Source organism: Pelophylax lessonae, assembly GCF_965119305.1.
Source record: "Pelophylax lessonae genome assembly, chromosome: 13".
In the NCBI taxonomy this organism is placed as follows: Eukaryota; Metazoa; Chordata; class Amphibia; order Anura; family Ranidae; genus Pelophylax; species Pelophylax lessonae.
In genome coordinates, this window is record NC_138780.1 from 193,347,213 (window position 1) to 193,369,640 (window position 22,428).

Genomic DNA, 22,428 nt, shown 5'->3' on the forward strand with positions numbered 1-22,428 from the left:
AAAAAACGATATCGGTCGATCACTAGTATGTATATATCAGCGCTGCTCCTTTATATAAAAAGAGTGCTAAAAGTGACAAGTGCACAAAAGAATATGAATATACTCTGAGAAAAATGGATATATATGATAGTGCTCCTAAAGGGTTTTCTATACCTAAACAATAGTGTATATATCAACCTAATGTTGCCTCCAATAATAATGTCATCGAATAAATACAATACCATCCAAAAATATATAAAATGTGAAGACAATATGAAATAACTTATATTGTGCAAATTAACCACTTGCCGACTGCTGCACGACTATATACGGCGGCAGTCAGCCCCTCCTGGGCAAATCGACGTACCGGTACGTCGCTCGCCCACGCTCCCGCTCGTTCACGGACATTCCAGCCCGAGTGACCGGCGGCACCGATGTCCGCTGGTCACTTGCGATCTCCCTCTGGAGAGGGAGAAAGGCAGGCGGCTGATGTAGACAAAGCCGCCTGTCATTCTCCCTGGTGTAACTGCAGAGATCATATGATCCTGCTATGTAGGATCGTATGTCTCTGTGGTTACATGAAAAGCCAAGCCCCTTTACAGTTAGAAGCACGCCCCTAGGGACACATTTAACCCCTGCATCTCTAATAAAGTTAACCCCTTCCCTGCCAGTGTCATTTTTACAGTAACAGTGCATATGTATAGCACTGATTACTGTAGTAATGTCACTGGTCCCCCCAAAAGTGTCAAAAATGTCAGTCAAGGGTCCGATCTGTCCGCAGCAAAGTCGCAGTCCTGCAAAAAAAAAAAGCAGATCGCCGCCATTACTCGTTAAAAAAAAAAAAAAAAAAAAACACCAAAAATGACAGAAATCTTTCCCTTAGTTAGTAAATGCAATAACCAATCAAAATGTGCTTATTGTGATTTTTTTTTTTTACCAAACATAGGTAGCAGAAAACAAATTGGCCAAAAATTAAAAAAAAAAAATTAGATTTTTACATTTTTGGGGGGGGATTTCATATAAAAAAAATGTGAAAAATATTGTTATTTTTTCAAAATTTACGCTCTTTTTTTTGTTTATAGTGCAAAAAGTAAAAATTTCACAGGTGAGCAAATACCACCAAAAGAAAGCTATGTTTGTGGGAAAAAAAGGACGTAGATTTTGTTTGGGTACGGCGTCGCACAACCGCGCAATTGTCAGTTACAGTCGCACAGTGCCGAATCGCAAAAAGTGGCCTGGACGTAAGACAGCAAAATCCTCCGGTGGTAAAATGGTTAAGCAATAATAAATAACATTTATATAAATCAAGTGCCAAGTGAAAAAGTCCTTATAGTTTGCAATGACTATAAATTGTAATTAATTCTTCCAAAAGTGCTGGTGCTCGAAAATGCAACTCTAGGACATCTCGTATGCGGCTTTTTCTAACTAAACTCTGAGAGATCATCTCAAGTGTTTGACAATAACACACCCAGCTCTGTTCCTGCTATAAATACACTTGTTAGCTCTTGAGGGACACTCAGCCCAGCCTACATGACCACCTTATCACACTGTTCCAGCACCCCTTGTTCCATAGTTAATGGTCTGAAAGTACTCCTCCTAACCTGCAAGAAACAGATTACGTTTCCATTGGTTCTTATCTGACGTAGCAGAGAATCTCCAGTCATCAAAGGCAGCAAAATATGGTGAGAGAACTACAGTATTGGCAAAAAACACAAAGTAAACCCACTGGTGGATCCAGGGCCATCTTTAGTATTGATTGGACCCTGGGCAAATATTTTCTTGGGCCCTACCAAATGCACTTATCAAATATTTGTAGGCAGTGCGGGCTCAAGGGGCAGCTGCTTTGGGCCCCACAAAAATGGCTGGGCCCGGGGCAGCTGCCCCTTTGACCCTGTGTTAAAGACAGCCCTGGGTGGATCTAAAATGTATTAGACTGCCCCCAGGAGTTGGTAGGAGGCACCAACACACAACGGACTACTTAACTGCCCTGGGAGGACAAAAAAGTGTGGAATGTTTCAATATATGCAAATACAGATTTCATTCTCGATGCCGAAACTTAGCCCAGTGCTTCACTAGTGGTGCAGTGTCCAGGGCAGAGTGGAGCACAGACAGGTAGGCACACATCATGTCACTGACTTGTGGGCACAAATACCCTTGCAGTAGGCCCTCCTCACTGCAAGGTTTAAGCTCATTAAAGCGGAGTTCCACCCAAAAGTGGAACTTCCGCTTTAGGGAGTCCTGACCCCCCGACATGCCACATTTGGCATGTCATTTTTGGGGGGGGGGAGCGGGTACCTAGTTTTGACAGGTACCCGCTCCCACTTCCGCTCGGAGCGCCGCGGCGCCCTGAGCGGAAGTTCTCCTCTCCCCCTCCCTCCCTGCAATCTTCTGGGACACGTCAGAGGTCCCAGAAGATTGCCGGCCAATCACGGCGCGCAGCTCGAGTCGCGCATGCGCAGTGGGTACCCGGCTGTGAAGCCGCAAACTGTAACAGCCGGGTGCCCACAGCAGTGATGCCGGCGCCGAGGGAGAGGATCGAGGCTTCCGGCGGCCGCATCGCTGGACCGTTGGACAGGTGAGTAAATGGCTGGAACTCCGCTTTAAAGTCTAGGGGTAGAGGAATACGCTGTAATATTACCCTTATTCCTCACTCCGACAGGCTTCCTCCATGCTGTGCAACTGGTCCCTCAAAGCTCCCTCTTTAAAGCGGAGCTCCATCCAAGGTTTAGGAGTGTGTCTATGGGAATTTGATGGTTTGACCATTCTTCCAGAAGCACATTTGTGAGGTCAGGCACTGATGTTGGATGAGAAGGCCTGGCTGGCAGTCTCCGCTCTAATTCATCCCAAAGGTGTTCTATCGGGTTGCAGGCCAGTCAAGTTCCTCCACCCCAAACTCGCTCATCCATGTCTTTATGGACCTTACTTTGTGCACTGGTCCAAATCATTTGGTGGAGGGTGGGGGGATTATGGTGTGGGGTTGTTTTCCAGGGGTTGGAGTTCCAGTGAAGGGAACACTTAAGGCGTCAGCATACCAAGACATTTTGGACAATTTCATGCTCCCAACTTTGTGGGAGGAGTTTGGGGATGGCCCCTTCCTGTTCCAACATGACTGCACACCAGTGCACAAATCAAGGTCCATAAAGACATGGATGAGCGAGTTTGGGGTGGAGGAACTTGACGGGCCTGCACAGAGTCCTGACCTCAACCTGATAGAACACCTTTGGGATGAATTAAAGCGGAGACTGTGAGCCAGGCCTTCTCTCTAAAATCAGTGCCTGACCTCACAAATGCACTTCTGGAAGAATGGTCAAGTATGGATCAGGGGAGCTGTCTGTAGTAAAGTGCCGACATGTTACACTTTATACATATCTATGGATCAGGGGGGTAGTCTGTAGTAAAGTGCCGACAGGTTACACTTTATACACATCTATGGATCAGGGGGGTAGTCTGTAGTAAAGTGCCGACATGTTACACCTTATACACATCTATGGATCGGGGGGGTAGTCTGTAGTAAAGTGCCGACAGGTTACACTTTATACACATCTATGTATCAGGGGAGCTGTCTGTAGTAAAGTGCCGACCCCTGACCGTTCATATATATCAGCACATCAGAGACTCATATCTGTGTATAAGAAGGCAGTGGGATATAAGAAGGTGAATCCGGAGGCTCTCACCTGATGCCTGTAGTTGTACCAACCATTTGAGCCGGCCACCAGTACCACCCAGTGCTTCCCTCCATCTTCTGGGTCATCAATTGGCATGGATGTGGCCAGGACAGCGAGGCCGAGGATTATCGTAACTGGAAGCATCTTGGAATAAGTATCCGATCCCTGAAGAGAAAACATAATGAATGATTATATACAAGGAGCATGAGAGATCTCATTGGTTGTATGTTCTGGTCCACAGACCTCGGTCTACAATACCCCACTGGAGTCCAAGCATGTACACCAATAAAGTCCATAGATATTACCACCAAGTAACATATTACAATGTATCAACCAATATCCTGACATCCTGCTCTGCGGGGTTGTGTGATAGATCTGCGGCCACAATATAAATACACTACAAAGTAAAGCTGAGTGAACTTTAGCTTGTTTTAGGCTACGTTCACATGTGGGCGTAGTGGATCCCTGGCAGAATCACTGCGATTCTGCCATGATCCGGAATTTGCAATGATTTCCGGATCACAGGCAGAATTGCGGTGATCCTGCCCGCGATCCGCTACGCCCACATGTGAACGTAGCCTTATGAATTGAGCTGATCTTTGAAGGAAGCTGAATGACAGCGATTGTCTCCTGCTGCTACGGACAAATGCTGTCAATCACTCCTCATTACACATTCTTCTGCTTGCTAGAAGCCTGATCAGACAGCTGGGGGTGGGGCGATGTGTTGGGGCACCAGCTGTCCAACCACAATATGCACCTGATCCTCTAGGTAATCTAAGAAAGATTTAAAGTGTTTGTAAAGCAGGGGTCTCAAACTGGTGGCCCTCTAGCCGTTGCAGAACTACAATTCCCATGAGGCATTGCAAGGCTAACAGTTATAAGCATGACTCCCATAGGCAGAGGCACGATGGGTCTTGTAGTTCTGCAACAGCTGGAGGGCTGCAAGTTTGTGACCCCTGTTCTAAAGGCTCGAGGTTTTTTACCTTTGTGCATTTTATGCATGATGGGAATAAACCTTCTGTGTGCAGCAGCCCCCCCCCCCCTTACTTACCTGAGCCCCATTGCGATCCAGCAATGTGCACGCATGTCTCGGCTCTCTGGGGACTCTCCCACCTCATTGGCAGAGACAGCCATTGGCTCCCACTGCTGTCAATCACAGCCAGTGAGCAAAGGAGTAGAGAGAGGGGGGTGAGGCGAAGCCGCAGCTCTGTGTGTGAATGGACATGCAGAGCCATGGCTCGGGAGCGAGCCTGCTTAGGTTCCCCTCAGAGCAAGCCCCTTCCTCTGGGGGCACTTGGCAGGAAGGAGGGGCCAGGAACGCTGGCAGGGGACCCGAGAAGAGGAGGATCCAGACAGCTCTGGAGCAGATAAATATAACATATTTATTACTTTAAAAAAAAAGCAAAGACTTTACTGTCACTTTAAACTAAAGCTGCACGATTCTGGATAAAATGAGAATTACAATTTTTTGGCTTAGAATAAAGATCACGATTCTCTGCGTAACATCTTTCATATTATACAAAAAAAAAACTGGGCTAAATTTCCTGTTTAGTTTTTTTTTTTTTTTTTTTAATTAAAGTGTATTTTTTTCCCAAAAAACTGCTTTTTAAAGACTTCTGCGCAAATACAGTGTGACATAAAAGATTGCAACGATCGCCAATTTATTCTCTAGGGTCTCTGGTAAAAAAAACGATATGCACTTTCCCCGATATATCGGTATCAGCCCTGGAACTGGCCGATATTACCGATATTTTTGGGATGTCATTCTGCCTTCTTAGGCCGCCTCCCTTGCCTTGGACAGCCTTGTCTGGAGTCAGAACTATTCTCGCAGGAGTATATCACAGCCATACACCCACCCACAGCAGCCCGGTGCCAGCCAGCCACCCACACCCACAGGCCCTTACCTGCCAGCCACAGGCACTGTACCAGCCAGCCACCCACAGCCCCTGTGCCAGCCACACACCCACCACAGGGTGCCAGCCAGCCAGCCATCCACCACAAGGTGCCAGCCAGCCATCCACCCACCACAGGGTGCCAGCCAGCCATCCACCCACCACAGGGTGCCAGCCAGCCATCCACCCACCACAGGGTGCCAGCCAGCCATCCATCCACCAACCACAGGGTGCCAGCAAGCCAGCCATCCACCTACCACAGGGTGCCAGCAAGCCAGCCATCCACCTACCACAGGGTGCCAGCAAGCCAGCCATCCACCCACCACAGGGTGCCAGCCACCCACCACAGGGTACAAGCAAGCCAGCCATCCACCCACCACAGGGTGCAAGCAAACCAGCCATCCACCCACCACAGGGTGCAAGCAAGCCAGACATCCACCTACCACAGGGTGCCAGCCAGCCACCCATCCACCACAGGGTGCAAGCAAGCCACCCATCCACCACAGGGTGCAAGCAAGCCGGCCATCCACCACAGGGTGCAAGCAAGCCGGCCATCCACCACAGGGTGCAAGCAAGCCGGCCATCCACCACAGGGTGCAAGCAAGCCACCCATCCACCCACCACAGGGTGCAAGCAAGCCAGCCATCCACCCACCACAGGGTGCAAGCAAGCCAGACATCCACCTACCACAAGGTGCCAGCCAGCCACCCATCCACCACAGGGTGCAAGCAAGCCGGCCATCCACCACAGGGTGCAAGCAAGCCACCCATCCACCCACCACAGGGTGCAAGCAAGCCAGCCATCCACCCACCACAGGGTGCAAGCAAGCCAGACATCCACCTACCACAAGGTGCCAGCCAGCCATCCACCCACCATAGGGTGCAAGCAAGCCAGACATCCACCCACCACAGGGTGCAAGCAAGTCAGCCATTAAGCATTAAACAAAAATTAACATGTTCAGTACCAGATTTGTGTCAAAAATTGTTTTTATTTTAAATGTACAAAATATCGGCCCAGATCGGCCGATACCGATACATTGTGACCAAAATATTGGTATCGGCCCTGAAAAAACCATATCGGTCTATCCCTAATGTGTGTGTGTGTGTGTATATATATACAGAGGCGTAACTAGAACCTTCAGGGCCCTGATGCAAGAAACCATGAAGGGCCCCCCAGACCCCTGGCCGGGGCCCTTACCTTCAAGCCCAGGGCTCTTCCCACTAATCCTGGGGCTCTTTACACTCGTTGCATGGCCTTTTATTACGGTCCCGCAGCAGGATTCTTTCACAAGTTCTGCAGTGGGCCCCCTTCCTGCAATCTTGTGGGCCCACTTCCTGCAATCTTGGGGCCTCCCCACAGTGGTGCAATGCCAGGGTCCGGTCGCAAGTGTGACCTTTGCGATCCTGGAAGTTCACCCACTGGTTTGCTACCGGGCCCCCTGGAGCATGGGGCCCGGTAGCGATTGCAACCCCTGCAACCCCTGTAGTTACGCCCCTGTATATATATATATATATATATATATATATGTGTGTATATGTATAATGTTTGGGGGTTCTAAGTAATTTTCCAGCAAAAAAAAAAAAAAAAAAAAAAGATTTTTACTTGTAAGCAACAAGTGTCAGAAAAAGACTTAGTATTTAACCACCTCTGGACCGGGCCTTTTTCTGACACGGGGGGGGGGGGGGGGGGGGAGGGGAGGGGAGGGGAGGGGAGGGGGGGGATTGAACCCCTGCTGACATCCGCTGCTCCATAGGAGTACATGGAGCGCCTGATCCAGTCCGCCTGAAAAACTGAAAGGGAACGTTTCGGAAAGCCCGTGTGAAAGGACCCTTATAGTGTTATCCTATAAACCAACGCACACTACTTTAGGCTAATAGCATTTGTTGAGCTTCAGCATCTAAGAGCAGAAAAAATAAAATGTTTTTGTAGAGTTTCTTGGAGCGTTTTCCCAGCATAGACGCTCCTAAACGCTACTAATAGCGCTTTTTAACCTTTTAATTTTTTATAGGAACTGCAAAAACGCTAATAAAACCCGAATGCTTCTAAAATGCTAATACAAAACGTTATTAACAGCGTTTTTTCCAGATTTTTTTTTTTCTTTAGCTTAAAAAAAAAAAAAAAAGTGTGCATGGAGCCTAAATGCTCCCAACAGCTTTTTCTGAGCTTTTTTTTTCCCCCTTCAAAATAATGCTAATAAAATAGCATTTTTTTTTTTTACAGCTGAAATCTTCTCTTCAAACCCACTATTTCTGGGTTTTTTTCCAGCCAGAAAATGCCACTGCCAAAAATCAGCCTGTCTGTGCATGGACACAGGATAACATGCTGGGGAGTTCACCGGCTGCAGAAAAAAGAATATCTGAAGCCAAAAACAGCCGCTGTAAAAACATCCCGTGTGCAGGGAGGGGGAGGGGATCGGCCTTTTTACTTTTCTGGGAAAGCACATCTTCTTCATCTGCAAAATGTACGACCAGGAAATTGGCTCCATTACAGTCACATGACTCACCTATTTTGACATCAATACTATCTGGAGGAATAGGACGGTGTGCTACTTCTTTACCTGGAGGACATTTCCTGATAGAACTCGCCAAAACCGCCTGAACATTTTCCATTTTCATGGGGATTTCAGAAAACTTTCCGCCAGGGCCGGTACAAGGGGTGGGCAGGAGTGACAGCTGCCCTGGGCACTGTGGTGTTATGCAAGATGAAGGGGGGGCACCACAAGGAGATTGTGGGGAGGGGATCTGTGTTGGGTGGGGGAATTTGGGGGGCAGCAGTGGGTAAGAATTGTTCTAGGAGGGGAAGTTTTGGGTGGGTTTGCTAGCAAAGGTGATTGTGGGGGGGGGGGGTGGATTTGTGTTAGGAGGGTTGATCGGGAAGTTGATTTGTGCTAGGAGGGGGGATTTGCAGGGAAATTTAGAGGGGGGGGGGATTTGTGCTGGGAGGAGGGATTTGGTGTGGGGAGGCAGAGAAGGGGGGGAATTTAGGAGTAGGGAATTTGTGCTAGGAGGAGTGTTTCTCTGGGGGGGGGGGATGTGTGCTGGGGAGAGGGAGGATTTGAGCTGGGAGGCTGGGGGGGGGGTGAAGATTTGTGCTGAGAGGGGGGGGATTTCAGCAGGGGGTGCGTTTGTCCTGGAAAGAGGGGGTAAGAGAGCATGTTAGTGCTCAATTTCTTTTTGGGGGGGGAGATGATTTGCGCTAGTGGGGGGGGATTTGGTGTGGGGAGGGTGGAACTGAGGAGTAGAGGATTTGTGCTAGGAGGAGTTTCTTTTTTTTTGGGGGGGGGGGGGGGATTGTGCTTGAGAGAGGGAGGATTTGAGCTGGGAGGCTGGGGGTAAGGATTTGCACTGAGAGGGGGGATTTCAGCAGGGGTGTGGGTTTGTCCTGGAAGGAGGTGGTAAGAGAGCATGTTAGTGCTCAATCTTTTTTATTTTGGGGGGGTGAGGGAGGAATTGAGGAGTAGAGGATTTGTGCTAGGAGTGTTTTTTTTGGGGGGGGGGGGGGGATTTTAGCTGGGAGGATAAAGATTTGTGCTGAGAGGGGGGATTTCAGCAGGGGGGTGTATTTGTCCTGGAAGGAGGGGGAATGTATGCTTTGGGGGGATAAGAGAGCATATGTGTGCTCAATTTATTTATTTATTTTTAATTGGGGGAGGGGGGATTTTTGCTAACATATAATGCTCATACATCTTGGGGGGGGGGGGGGCGCAGTTTGGCATGTTCGCCCTGGGCTCTAGATGGCCTTGTTCTGGCACCGCGTTCCGCCCTCGTTGCTACATTAACATATTCTGGTTGGGGGACCCGTGCCTCGAACCGTCATACAAGTGATTCGAACCATAACAAAACCGATGTTAAAGCAGAACTCCAGCCAACAACAAGGTAGAACGTAGTGACCCATTAAAAGATAAAAGAACAAAACCAGCTTTTGCTGCAATGCTCACTTTTAATCTAGAGATTTCCATCGCAGTACTTTTTTTCTGCCACTAGATGTCCTCAGTCTGATGTCCAATAGAGGTTAAAACACTCCCTCTAAACCCAGGAGACCCTGGAGCGCCGCTTAATGGCGCCATCTAGCAAAAACGTTAGATCAGTGATGGCGAACCTTGGCACCCCCAGATGTTTTGTTTTGGAACTACATTTCCCATGATGCTCATGTATTCTGTAATGTAGTGGAGCATCATGGGAAATGTAATTCAAAAACATTTGGGGGACCAAGATTCGCCATCACTGCGTTAGAGGGTGTGCCCACGTTCTCAGTACTATGCCTTTTGGTGCTGCAAAATATTAAACATCGTGCCTGTATCATGTTTGCATGTTTCACATGCATAGAGCAGCCAACTGAAATTCATGGGATGCCCTTTAGATGGATTGGGTGAACACCAATTACCAACTTTTTTCCTCTTTTTTTTTTTTATTTTTTTTAAAGAGAAGATAGTACTATTATACCAAAAGTATTGGGACGCCTGCCTTTACACACACATGAACTTTAATGGCATCCCAGTCTTAGTCCATAGGGTTCAGTATTGGGTTGGCCCACCCTTTGCAGCTATAACAGCTTCAACTCTTCTGGGAAGGCTGTCCACAAGGTTTAGGAGTGTGTCTATGGGAATGTTTGACCATTCTTCCAGAAGAGTATCTGTGAGGTCAGGGACTGATGTTGGAGGAGAAGGCCTGGCTTGCAGTCTCCGCTCTAATTCATCCCAAAGGTGTTCTATTGGGTTGATGTCAGGCCAGTAAAGTTCCTCCACCCTAGACTCGCTCATCCATGTCTTTATGGACCTTGCTTTGTGGACTGGTCCAAATCATTTGGTGGAGGGGGGGATTATGGTGTGGGGTTGTCTTTCAGGGATTGGGCTTGGCCCCTTAGTTCCAGTGAAGGGAACTCTTAAGGCTTCAGAATACCAAGACATTTTGGACAATTTCATGCTCCCAACTTTGTGGGAACAGTTTGGGGATGGCCCCTTCCTGTTCCAACATGACTGAGCACCAGTGCACCAAGCAAGGTCCATAAAGACATGGATGAGGGAGTTTGGGGTGGAGGAACTTTACTGGCCTGCACAGAGTCCTGACCTCAACCCGATAGAATGCTTTTGGGATGAATGATTTTGGGATGAATTCGAGCAAAGACTGAGCGAGGCCATGTCATCTGCTGGTGTTGGTCCGCTGTGTTTTATCAAGTCCAAAGTCAGCGCAGCCCTCTAGCAGGAAATTCTAGAGCTCTTCATGCTTTCCTCTGCTGACCAGCTTTATGGAGATGATGATTTCATTTTCCAGCAGGACTTGGCTCTGCCCACACTGCCAAATCTACCAATACCTGGTCACATGATCATGGGATCACTGTGCTTGATTGGCCAGCAAACTGGCCTGACCTAAACCCCATAGAGAATCTGTGGGGTATTGCCAAGAGGATGAGAGACACCAGACCCAACAATGCAGATGAGCTGAAGGACGCTATTAGAGCAACCTGGGCTTCCATAACACCTCAGCAGTGCCACAGGCTGATCGCCTCCATGCCACGCCACATTGATGCAGTAATTCATGTAAAAGGAGCCGCAACCAAGTATTGAGTGCATTCTATACTGTACATGGACAGACTTTTCACTAAGCCAACATTTCTGTATTAAAAATCTTTTTTTTTATTGGTCTTATGTTCTAATTTTCTGAGATCCTGAATTGTGGGGTGTCACTCGCTGGAAGCCATAATCATCAAAATTAAATTGGGAGTATACTCCGCTTTTTAACTTTTACCTACAGGCAAGTCTATAATAAGGCTTACCTGTAGGCAAAATTAATATCTCCTAAACCTGCACAGTTTAGGAGATATTTACCCTGCATGCAGCCGCTGACACCAGTTGCTGGTCCGGCAGGCCTTCAGAGCTCCTTGCCGGAAAGTGAACTCCCGCACGCATGCGCGGGAGTGACGTCATCGCGGCTCCGGCCACTCACAGTGCCGGAGCCGCCGAACCCGGAAGAGACGCCGAGCGAAGATGTCGGCTGCCTCAGCGGTGTCCGGGCGACCGTGTCAGGGCTTCATTCTAAGGTATTTCATAATGAGCTAGTATGCGATGCATACTAGCACATTATGCCATTGCCCTACAGGGTTTTTTTTTTTGTTTTTTTTTGAGGATACAACCGAAATGCAACAAGAAATGCTTGAAATCTATCACTCTGTGTGTAAAGCATCTATATAAAATATAGGAGTTTCACTTCTTGAATCGAATTACTGAAATAAATTAACTTTCTGATGATATTCAAATTTTATGAGATGCACCTGTGTGTGATTATACACACACACATATATATTATATATATTAGTGTGTGTGTGTAATATATATATATATATATATATATATATATATATACACACACACAAACACTATAAAAAATATATTTATATATATATATACACACACACACACACACACACATACATACACATATACACACACTAGGGATCGACTGATTATCGGCAAAGCCGATATATCGGGGGCTGATATGCACTTTCCCATATATATTGGAATCGGCCCAGAGGTTGCCGATATTTCGGGAAAGTTCTTGTTCTGGAGTGATCCCCGCAGCTAGAGGAATCACCCCAGTACCGGCGTCCATAGCCGACGGTCGGCTGTCATTACAAGGAGTGGGAGGGGACGTTTCCCCTCCCACCACCTTCCGCAGCTCGCCTGGGTCTCCCATCCCACCGGGAGACCCGGGCATCCTACCTTCAGCGCCGCCAAAGAGAAGACCCAATCAAAGCCGCATTCGGCTCTGATCGGGTCTCCATGTGAAAAAACCCGGAAGTGATGTCATGACTTCACTTCCGGGTACTCAGCGCTTAATTTAAAAAAATGACAGCATTCAAAACAGCCAAACTTGGCTATTTGAATGCTTTTCAGTGCAGAGGAGGGGTTTGGGGTCTTTTAGACCCTCAGATCCCTCCACAAGGAGTGCCTTTGTAAAAAAAAAAAAAAATTTTCACATGTCCGAAAATATCAGCAGATACCGATATCCGATGACCAAAATATCGGTATCAATATTAAAAAAACGGTATCGGTCGATCACTAAAAAAAAAAAATATATATATATATATATATATATATATATATATATATATATATATATATACACACATACATATATACCCATAAACATACATACTTGTTGGTGATGGGAAAAATCCAACACGTGGTGTCACCGGAACAGCAATAAAGAAGAAATCCTCCAATGGGGACAACTTCTTAGATTGTAAGCTCTAATGAGCAGGGTCCTCTGATTCCTTCTGTATTGAAGTGTATTGTATTTGCACTGTCTACCCTCAAGTTGTAAAGCGCTGCGTAAACTGTTGGCGCTATACAAATACTATATAATAATAATAACTACAGCTGGGACTGGCCTGGGGACCTCTGCCTCCCCCCACTCCCCTCCTCATGCATTCATTGATTTCTGATCTAACTATGCTGCTGCCAGACTCCCAGCAGCCTCCTGTGCACAGACAGTGCATAGGAAAAGGGCTCTCGGGAGATGAATTTCTGGAGGCACGCCTAGGCCAATAGGAACTGACCTTATAGAAGCTGTTTTGCAAGAATATAATACAATGACATCACAGAGTAATAAAAGCTGCTTCTGCCTACCAGCACAAGGTAAAAATAAAATAATGCTGCACCATGATTGGCGGGGGAGGGGAGTTTTGGGGGATTTCCCTATGAATTCTTACTTCCTGAAGTATCTACGTGAAGAGAAGTGAAGGTGAATCTCCCTGTTGGGTCACAAAAAGGAGAGTTTTCCCTTCCATGCTCCACCAAAAGCTGAAAATGGACTCAGCAGGTCACTGGAACAGAAGATGGAGATTGACTGCATTTTTGGCAAATATAAAGACAGATATCACTGCAGCTCTGTAATCGGTAATACAAGCAGTGGTAATACCCGAGTGTGACCTGGCATCAGTCTCTTGCAGATCCGGTACAGCAGAGCTGGAGTGGGAGATGAAGAAGCAGCACAAGTAGCCAACCAGTTCATGCAAAGAAGCATGCGGATAGGAGGAGAGAGTGGAGTGACGGAGAGAAGAGTGAACAGCTCATCATTGTGTGCAGTTTCTTCTTTCACTGTCCAGTCACAAGATAGCCTGGGCTCAGAGAAAGTGGGTTGAATGATGCTGGCCATCAGACTGAGGGCATCTAGTGGCAGAAGACAGGTACTGTCTCCTGATTGTGGCTGAATATTGCATTTTCCTAATTGATTTTTAATGGCCCATTTATGTTTACCTTTGAGTTTTAGTTGAACCCCCCAAGGCTCCTTTCACATGGGCGGTGCACCTGACGGAGTCCATTTTGCTCAGCGGGGATTGATCCGCCGATCCCCGCTGAGCAGGCGGATGACAGCTCCGTCTCCGCTCTGTGTGCAGAGACTGAGCTGTCAGATCCCCGCTGTCCTCTATGGGAGATCGGATGAGAACGGACCGCCTGTCCATTTTCATCCGATCCGATCCTCCAGACGGATGGTAAATAGGATTTCCATCCATCGGGATTTCATGGACAGGATCAGATTGGATAGCAGCGGAGATGTCACCACTGACATCCGCCTCTCCATAGGGCTGCATGGAGCGTCCAGGCGGATCGGATCGCCCGTGTGAAAGGGGCCTTATGCAGCTATAGTAGATGAGGTACTACAAGTCCCAGAATGAAAAGCTGCCCAGACAATACCAGAACCTGGCAATGGTTACATATAAGAAGCGTGACACAGATAAGAACACCATCTGGAGGAAGTGTCAGAGGAACGAGTTCTCCCACATTCATAACCAGCAAAGCGGTACAAAGGGCGAGGAGTCATGTGAGTGAAATATAAACTTGTAGAAGAGGAAGAGGCCTGGGTATTAAAGAGCCCAATGTAAACTGAGTGTGCTTCTTACAGCAACCAATCAGAGACCAGCTGAATCGTTACTATTCCAATAGATGGAGGAATGGCTGATATGGGCGATCCAGATATAATTACACTGAGAGACCGGATCCATATATATATATATACTGTACACTCAGACATTGTTACCCAAAATATTATTATACAGAAACATAACATTTACTATATAAAATAGAGGTTTGCTGGATTGTTATTTCCATCACCTGATCTCCCCCCATTATCAGATCTCATCATCCCATGATTCCTCCCCCCCCCCTTCTCCCTTTCTCCTGATCCCCCTATTGGCAGATCCCCCCCCCCATCATCAAACCCCCCCTCCCCATCATCAGATCTCCCCAACCCCCCCCCCCCTCATCAGATCTCCCAATTTCCCCCCCCCCCCCATCAGATATCAGAATATCAGATCTCCCCGCCCCCCCCCCATAACCAGATCTGTCCACCTCCTGATCTCTCTACCCCTCCCATAATAAGATCTGACCACCTCTTGATCTCTCTACCCCCCCCCCCCCGCCATAATTGGATCTGTCCACCTCCTGATCTCTCTATCCCCCCCATAATCAGATTTGTCCACCTCGATCTTTCTACCCCCCCCCCCCATAATCAGATCTGTCAACCTCTTGATCTCTCTACCCCCCCCCCCCCCCATAATCAGATCTGGCCACCTCCTAATCTCTCTACCCCCCCCCCCATAATCAGATCTGTCCACCTCCTGATCTCTCTACCCCTCCCATAATTAGATCTGTCCACCTCCTGATCCCTCTATCCCCCCCCATAATCAGATCTGGCCACCTCCTAATCTCTCTACCCCCCCCCCCCCCATAATCAGATCTGTCAACCTCCTGATCTCTCTACCCCCCATAATAAGATCTGTCCACCTCTTGATCTCTCTACCCCCCCCCCCATAACCAGATCTGTCCACCTCCTGATCTCTACCCCCCATAATCAGATCTGTCCACCTCTTGATCTCTCTACCCCCCCATCCCCCATAATCAGATCTGTCCACCTCCTTATCTCTCTATCCCCCCCCCATAATCAGATCTGTCCACCTCCTGATCTCTCTACCCCCCATAATCAGATCTGTCCACCTCTTGATCTCTCTACCCCCCCCCCATCCCCCATAATCAGATCTGTCCACCTCCTTATCTCTCTATCCCCCCCCCCCCATAATCAGATCTGTACACCTCTTGATCTCTCTACACCACCCCCCCCCCCATTATCAGATCTGTTCACCTCCTGATCTCTCTATCCCCCCCAAAATCAGATCTGTCCACCTCCTGATCTTTCTACCCCCCCATGATAAGATCTGTCCACCTCTTGATCTCTCTACCCCCCCCCCATAATCAGATCTGTCCACCTCCTGATCCCTCTATCCCCCCCCCCCCCATAATCAGATCTGTCCACCTCCTGATCTCTCTATCCCACCCATAATCAGATCTGTCCACCTCGATCTTTCTACCCCCCCCCCCATAATCAGATCTGTCTACCTCTTGATCTCTCTACCCCCCCCCCCCCCATAATCAGATCTGTCCACCTCCTGATCTCTCTACCCCCCATAATCAGATCTGTCCACCTCTTGATCTCTATACCCCCCCCCCCCCATAATCAGATCTGTCCACCTCCTGATCTCTCTATCCCCCATAATCAGATCTGTCCACCTCTTGATCTCTCTACCCCCCCATCCCCCATAATCAGATCTGTCTACCTCTTGATCTCTCTACCCCCCCATCCCCCATAATCAGATCTGTCCACCTCCTTATCTCTCTATCCCCCCCCCATAATCAGATCTGTCCACCTCCTGATCTCTCTACCCCCCATAATCAGATCTGTCCACCTCTTGATCTCTCTACCCCCCCCCCATCCCCCATAATCAGATCTGTCCACCTCCTTATCTCTCTATCCCCCCCCCCCCCCATAATCAGATCTGTACACCTCTTGATCTCTCTACACCACCCCCCCCCCCCATTATCAGATCTGTTCACCTCCTGATCTCTCTATCCCCCCCAAAATCAGATCTGTCCACCTCCTGATCTTTCTACCCCCCCATGATAAGATCTGTCCACCTCTTGATCTCTCTACCCCCCCCCCCATAATCAGATCTGTCCACCTCCTGATCCCTCTATCCCCCCCCCCCCCCATAATCAGATCTGTCCACCTCCTGATCTCTCTATCCCACCCATAATCAGATCTGTCCACCTCGATCTTTCTACCCCCCCCCCCATAATCAGATCTGTCTACCTCTTGATCTCTCTACCCCCCCCCCCCCCATAATCAGATCTGTCCACCTCCTGATCTCTCTACCCCCCATAATCAGATCTGTCCACCTCTTGATCTCTATACCCCCCCCCCCCCCATAATCAGATCTGTCCACCTCCTGATCTCTCTATCCCCCATAATCAGATCTGTCCACCTCTTGATCTCTCTACCCCCCCATCCCCCATAATCAGATCTGTCTACCTCTTGATCTCTCTACCCCCCCCCCCCCCATAATCAGATCTGTCCACCTCCTGATCTCTCTACCCCCCATAATCAGATCTGTCCACCTCTTGATCTCTATACCCCCCCCCCATAATCAGATCTGTCCACCTCCTGATCTCTCTATCCCCATAATCAGATCTGTCCACCTCCTTATCTCTCTATCCCCCCCCCCCCATAATCAGATCTGTACACCTCTTGATCTCTCTACACCACCACCCCCCCCATTATCAGATCTGTCCACCTCCTGATCTCTCTACCCCCCCCAAAATCAGATCTGTCCACCTCCTGATCTTTCTACCCCCCATGATAAGATCTGTCCACCTCTTGATCTCTCTACCCCCCCCCCCCCCATAATCAGATCTGTCCACCTCCTGATCCCTCTATCCCCCCCCCCATAATCAGATCTGTCCACCTCCTGATCTCTCTACCCCCCATAATCAGATCTGTCCACCTCTTGATCTCTCTACCCCCCCCATCCCCCATAATCAAATCTGTCCACCTCCTTATCTCTCTATCCCCCCCATAATCAGATCTGTACACCTCTTGATCTCTCTACAACCCCCCCCCCCCCCATTATCAGATCTGTCCACCTCCTGATCTCTCTATCCCCCCCATAATCAGATCTGTCCATCACTTGATTTTCTCTTATGCCCTGCACAAATTAGACAACAGATTGTCTGACTTTTTTCACTTGCTAGTCGCAAGTAGGAATTAAAGAGTTTACTAAAGTGACAAAAATTCTTCTACGACAGAATAAAAAATAAGAAGTGATGTATTTGTATTGTATTGTATTTTTGGACAATTGTACTGATTAAACGAAAATCTTACAATCTGAAAATTTTGTGTGCTTGTCCGATTAGATAATATCGGATGAACTGTCGGGATTGGCTATCGAATGATCTGTCTAACAATCAGATTATCGAACGATCGCTTCCAAATCTGTTATTTTCCATACGATTTCATATCATATCGTGTCTAACGGCCATAAACCGGATCACTCCATTATCTGAGCTCTCCATCTCCCGAATCCCCACCCCCACACACAGACAGACCTCTCTATTCTTCTGATCCCCACCCCGCACACACACACATAGACCTCTCCGTTCTCAAGTAGCCCCCCTCCCCCACACTGCCCCCAGTAGTGTAGATCTATAGCCACCCCCCTTTACAGACAGCTCCCCCAGTCATAATACAGATCTGATGTACAGATTACCTTCTTCTCTCCGGCGGTCTGCGGTCCGGGTGTTATCACAGCAATGAGACCACAGATTGTGACAATGTATCCTTCCTCCCAGCTATAGACACAACAACAAGGGCGGGGCCACTGCTAACTGACAGCTCCGCTCACCAATCCCCATCACAGGAGCCTGTACATGACTGCTGAGTAAGGTGGAGGGGACAACCCCCGACAGCAAATCACAAGGATGGCTCTTCCTGCCATCTCCGCCCAGCTGTCACGTGCACCCAATGTGTATGACCCTGACTCATCACACTGGCCAGTGATTGGCTGCTGTTGCTTACAAAGTTGCACAATTTTAAAAACAACTCCAGCTCAAGGTTTATGGTGTAAATTGTATCCATTATGGGAAGCGATTGATTATTTTTCATGGATCGCATTTGTTAAAATCTTTGATTTTCCGCTAGAAATTCACACTTGTGCGACCTGAAAGTCGTGCGACTGCTGCGACTTGAAGCATTGCCTGTGTAATCGTGAGGTCTATGGACGCCGAAGTCGGACCAATGTAGTGCAGGGACGTCTCTGAAGTCGCTGCGGCTTGAAGTCGCACAGATAAGAATGGTACTCATTGGAAATCATGGGGTACGACTTGTCATGTGACTTTGCAGTCCCAAGTCGCAGGACAAGTCGCGCAAGTGTGAAAGGGGCCTAAAGCTCCAGTCTCCCCCGCCCCCCAAACATATTTAGAGTCGGTTCACATATATGCGATAACAGACATCGCGTGGGATTCGAAGCGCACTGCTCTGCAAATCACATGCGATGTCTGTGCGATGCGAATTCAGCCAGTGGTGGTGCAGGAAAACCTGGTAGCGGTAAGACTAAGGAGGGATCTATGGGGACCCTGGCCTGCTCTAAAGGGGATCTATGGGGGACCCTGGCCCTGCTGCTATGGGGCAAAAAGGGGGGGAGCATGGGTGACCTTAACCACTTAAGCCCCGGAGGATTTGGCTGCTAAAGGACCAGGGGTTTTTTTGCGATTTTTTACTGCGTGACTTTAACGGACAATTGCGCGGTCGTGCGACGCTGTACCTAAACGAATTTGACGTCCTTTTTTTCCCACAAACAGAGCTTTCTTTTGGTGGTATTTGATCACCTGTGCGATTTTTTGATCACGCGCTATAAACAAAAAAAGAGCGTAAATTTTGCAAAAATAACAGTATTTTTCACATTTTTTTATATGAAATTCCCCCAAAAAAAAAGTAAAAATCAAAATTTTTTAACATTTTTCGGCCAATTTGTTTTATGCTACCTATGTTTGGTAAAAAAAATCGCAAAAAGCGTATTTTGATTGGTTTGCGCAAAAGTTATCGCGTTTACTAACAAAGAGAAAGATTTTTGTCATTTTTGGTGTTTTTTTTTTTAACGCGTAATGGCGGCGATCTGCGATTTTTTTTTCGGTACTGCGACATTGCGGCGGACAGATCGGACCCTTGACTGACATTTTTGACACTTTTGGGGTTACCAGTGACATTACTGCAGTAATCAGTGCTATACATATGCACTGTTACTGCAAAAATGACACTGGCAGGGAAGGGGTTAACTTTATTGGGAAGGGAGGGGTTAAGTGTGTCCTAGGGGCGTGCTTTCTACTGTGTAGGGACATTGCTATTGGTGTAAAAGCAAAGATCAACCGTTCTACATAGTAGAACGGTCAGATCTTTACTTTTACACAGGGAGAACTGACAGGCAGCTTGTTTACACAAGCTGCTCTGTCTTTCTCCCTTCACAGGAGCGATCGTAGTGTGGCCGGCGGACATCGAGTCCGCCGGTCACACGCACTGACTTGCCTGTGAACGAGCCGCGGCGGGCGCGCGCCTCAGGGGGCGCGCCCGCTCGCTATAGGCTCGCAAGTCAGTGACAGGCGAGTGACGTACCGATACGTCACTCTGCCTGGCCGGGGCTGACCGCCGCAGTATATAGTCGTGCGGCGGTCGGCAACCGGTTAAAATGATGCCCCCCCCCTGAAAAAAGTTCTGCGAACGCCCATGGCTGCAGCCCCATTCGTTCCTATAGGTGATGTCTACCTGTCCAGCAGAGCAAGGCTCACCTATAGGAATGAGGATGTAGCGATGACATTTCTAGAACAAAAGTCAGATGAACAAGCTGGGGCCACACTGTGACTATTCCTGGAGAGGGGGGGGGGGTGATTTACACAGCAGACTGCACTCAGAGGAGTGGGGGAGGGGGTAGTAAAAGGACAGCATTTTTCCTTCTCGGTTTCCTCCCTCTCCCCTCAACAATTTGCTATTTGCATTATTAACCACTTGACCTCCGGAAGATTTACCACCTATATTGTCAGGCCATTTTTTGCGATACGGCACGGAGTTACTTTAACCACTTAAGCCCCGGAAGATTTTACCCCCTTCCTGACCAGGGGGTTTTTTGCGATTTTTTTACTGCGTGACTTTAACGGACAATTGCGCAGTCGTGCGACGCTGTACCTAAACAAATTTGATGTCCTTTTTTTCCCACAAACAGAGCTTTCTTTTGGTGGTATTTGATCACCTGTGCGATTTTTACTTTTTGCGCTATAAACAAAAAAAAGAGCGTATGTTTTGCAAAAATAACAATATTTTTCAATTTTTTTAAATGAAATTACCCCAAAAAAAATGTAAAAATCAAAATTTTTTAACATTTTTGGCCAATTTGTTTTCTGCTACATATATTTGGTAAAAAAAATCGCAAAAAGCGTATTTTGATTGGTTTGCGCAAAAGTTATTGCGTTTACTAACTAAGGGAAAGATTTCTGTCATTTTTGGTGTTTTTTTTTTAACGCGTAATGGCGGCAATCTGTGATTTTTTTTTGCGGTACTGCGACATTGCAGCGGACAGATTGGACCCTTGACTGACATTTTTGAGGTTACCAGTGACATTACTGCAGTAATCAGTGCTATACATATGCACTGTCACTGCAAAATGACACTGGTAGTGAAGGGGTTAACTTTATTTGAGAGGTAGGGGTGGTGTTTGTCCCTAGGGGCATGATTCTTACTGTGATTGGCTGTGGCTTGAAGTGTAGAAACAGTGATCAACGGTCCTACATAGTAGAACCGTATGATCACTGTTTCTACACAGGGGAGAATGACAGGCGGCTGTGTTTACATTAGCCGCCTGCCTTTCTCACTCTGCACCGACGATCGGCGAGTGACCGGTGGACATCGGGTCCGCTGGTCACACGCACGGACTTGCTGGGGAGCGATCCGGGGCGGGAGCGCGCTCGTCCGCTATTGGCTCCCAAGCAAGTGACAGGCTAGTGACGTATATATACATCACTTTGCCTGGCCGGGGCTGACTGCCGACGTATATCGTCGTGCGGCAGTCGGCAACCAGTTAACTAACAATTGCGCTGTTGTGTGACGCTGTACCCCAAAAACATTTATGTCCCTTTTTTTCCCCACAAATAGAGCTTTCTTTTAGCGGTATTTGCTCACCTCTGCATTTTTTTATTTTCTGCGCTTTAACCACTTTACCACCGGAGGATTTTCCTGCTAAAAGACCAGGGGTTATTTTGCGATTTTTTACTGCGTGACTTTAACGGACAATCGCGCGGTCGTGCGACGCTGTACCTAAACGAATTTCACGTCCTTTTTTTCCCACAAACAGAGCTTTCTTTTGGTGGTATTTGATCACCTGTGCGATTTTTTGATCACGCGCTATAAACAAAAAAAGAGCGTAATTTTTGCAAAAACAACAATATTTTTCACTTTTTTTTATATGAAATTCCCCCCAAAAAAAAATGTAAAAATCAAAATTTTTTAAAATTTTCGGCCAATTTGTTTTACGCTACCTATGTTTGGTAAAAAAAATCACAAAAAGCGTATTTTGATTGGTTTGCGCAAAAGTTATCGCGTTTACTAACAAAGGGAAAGATTTTTGTCATTTTTGGTGTTTTTTTTTTTAACGAGTAATGGCGGCGATCTGCGATTTTTTTTGCGGTACTGCGACATTGCGGCGGACAGATCGGACCCTTGACTGACATTTTTGACACTTTTGGGGGTACCAGTGACATTACTGCAGTAATCAGTGCTATATATATGCACTGTTACTGCAAAAATGACACTGGCAGGGAAGGGGTTAACAGTATTGGACAGGGAGGGGTTAAGTGTGTCCTAGGGGCGTGATTCTAACTGTGCAGGGACAGGTCTACTAGTGTAAAAACAAAGATCAACAGTTCTACATAGTAGAACTGTTTGATCTTCACTTTTACACAGGGAGAACTGACAGGTGGCTTGTTTACACAAGCCGCTCTGTCTTTCTCCCGCTGTACCGGCGAT

The 22,428-nt window shown here is 47.6% G+C and overlaps 1 protein-coding gene across 1 annotated transcript in view; it reads right to left on the reverse strand.

The window, feature by feature from the left end:
• The window catches only part of LOC309569565 (legumain-like), a 54,218-nt gene extending 35,945 nt beyond the window's left edge, over positions 1–18,273 (reverse strand). The window contains exons 1-2 of the mRNA XM_082275445.1: positions 18,131–18,273; positions 3,654–3,809 (exon numbers count right to left, since the gene is read on the reverse strand). Coding sequence (XP_082131571.1) covers positions 3,654–3,788 — 135 coding nt within the window. The 5' untranslated portion in view covers positions 3,789–3,809; positions 18,131–18,273. The remainder of the gene's footprint in view (positions 1–3,653; positions 3,810–18,130) is intronic.
• Positions 18,274–22,428: the final 4,155 nt, after the last annotated feature.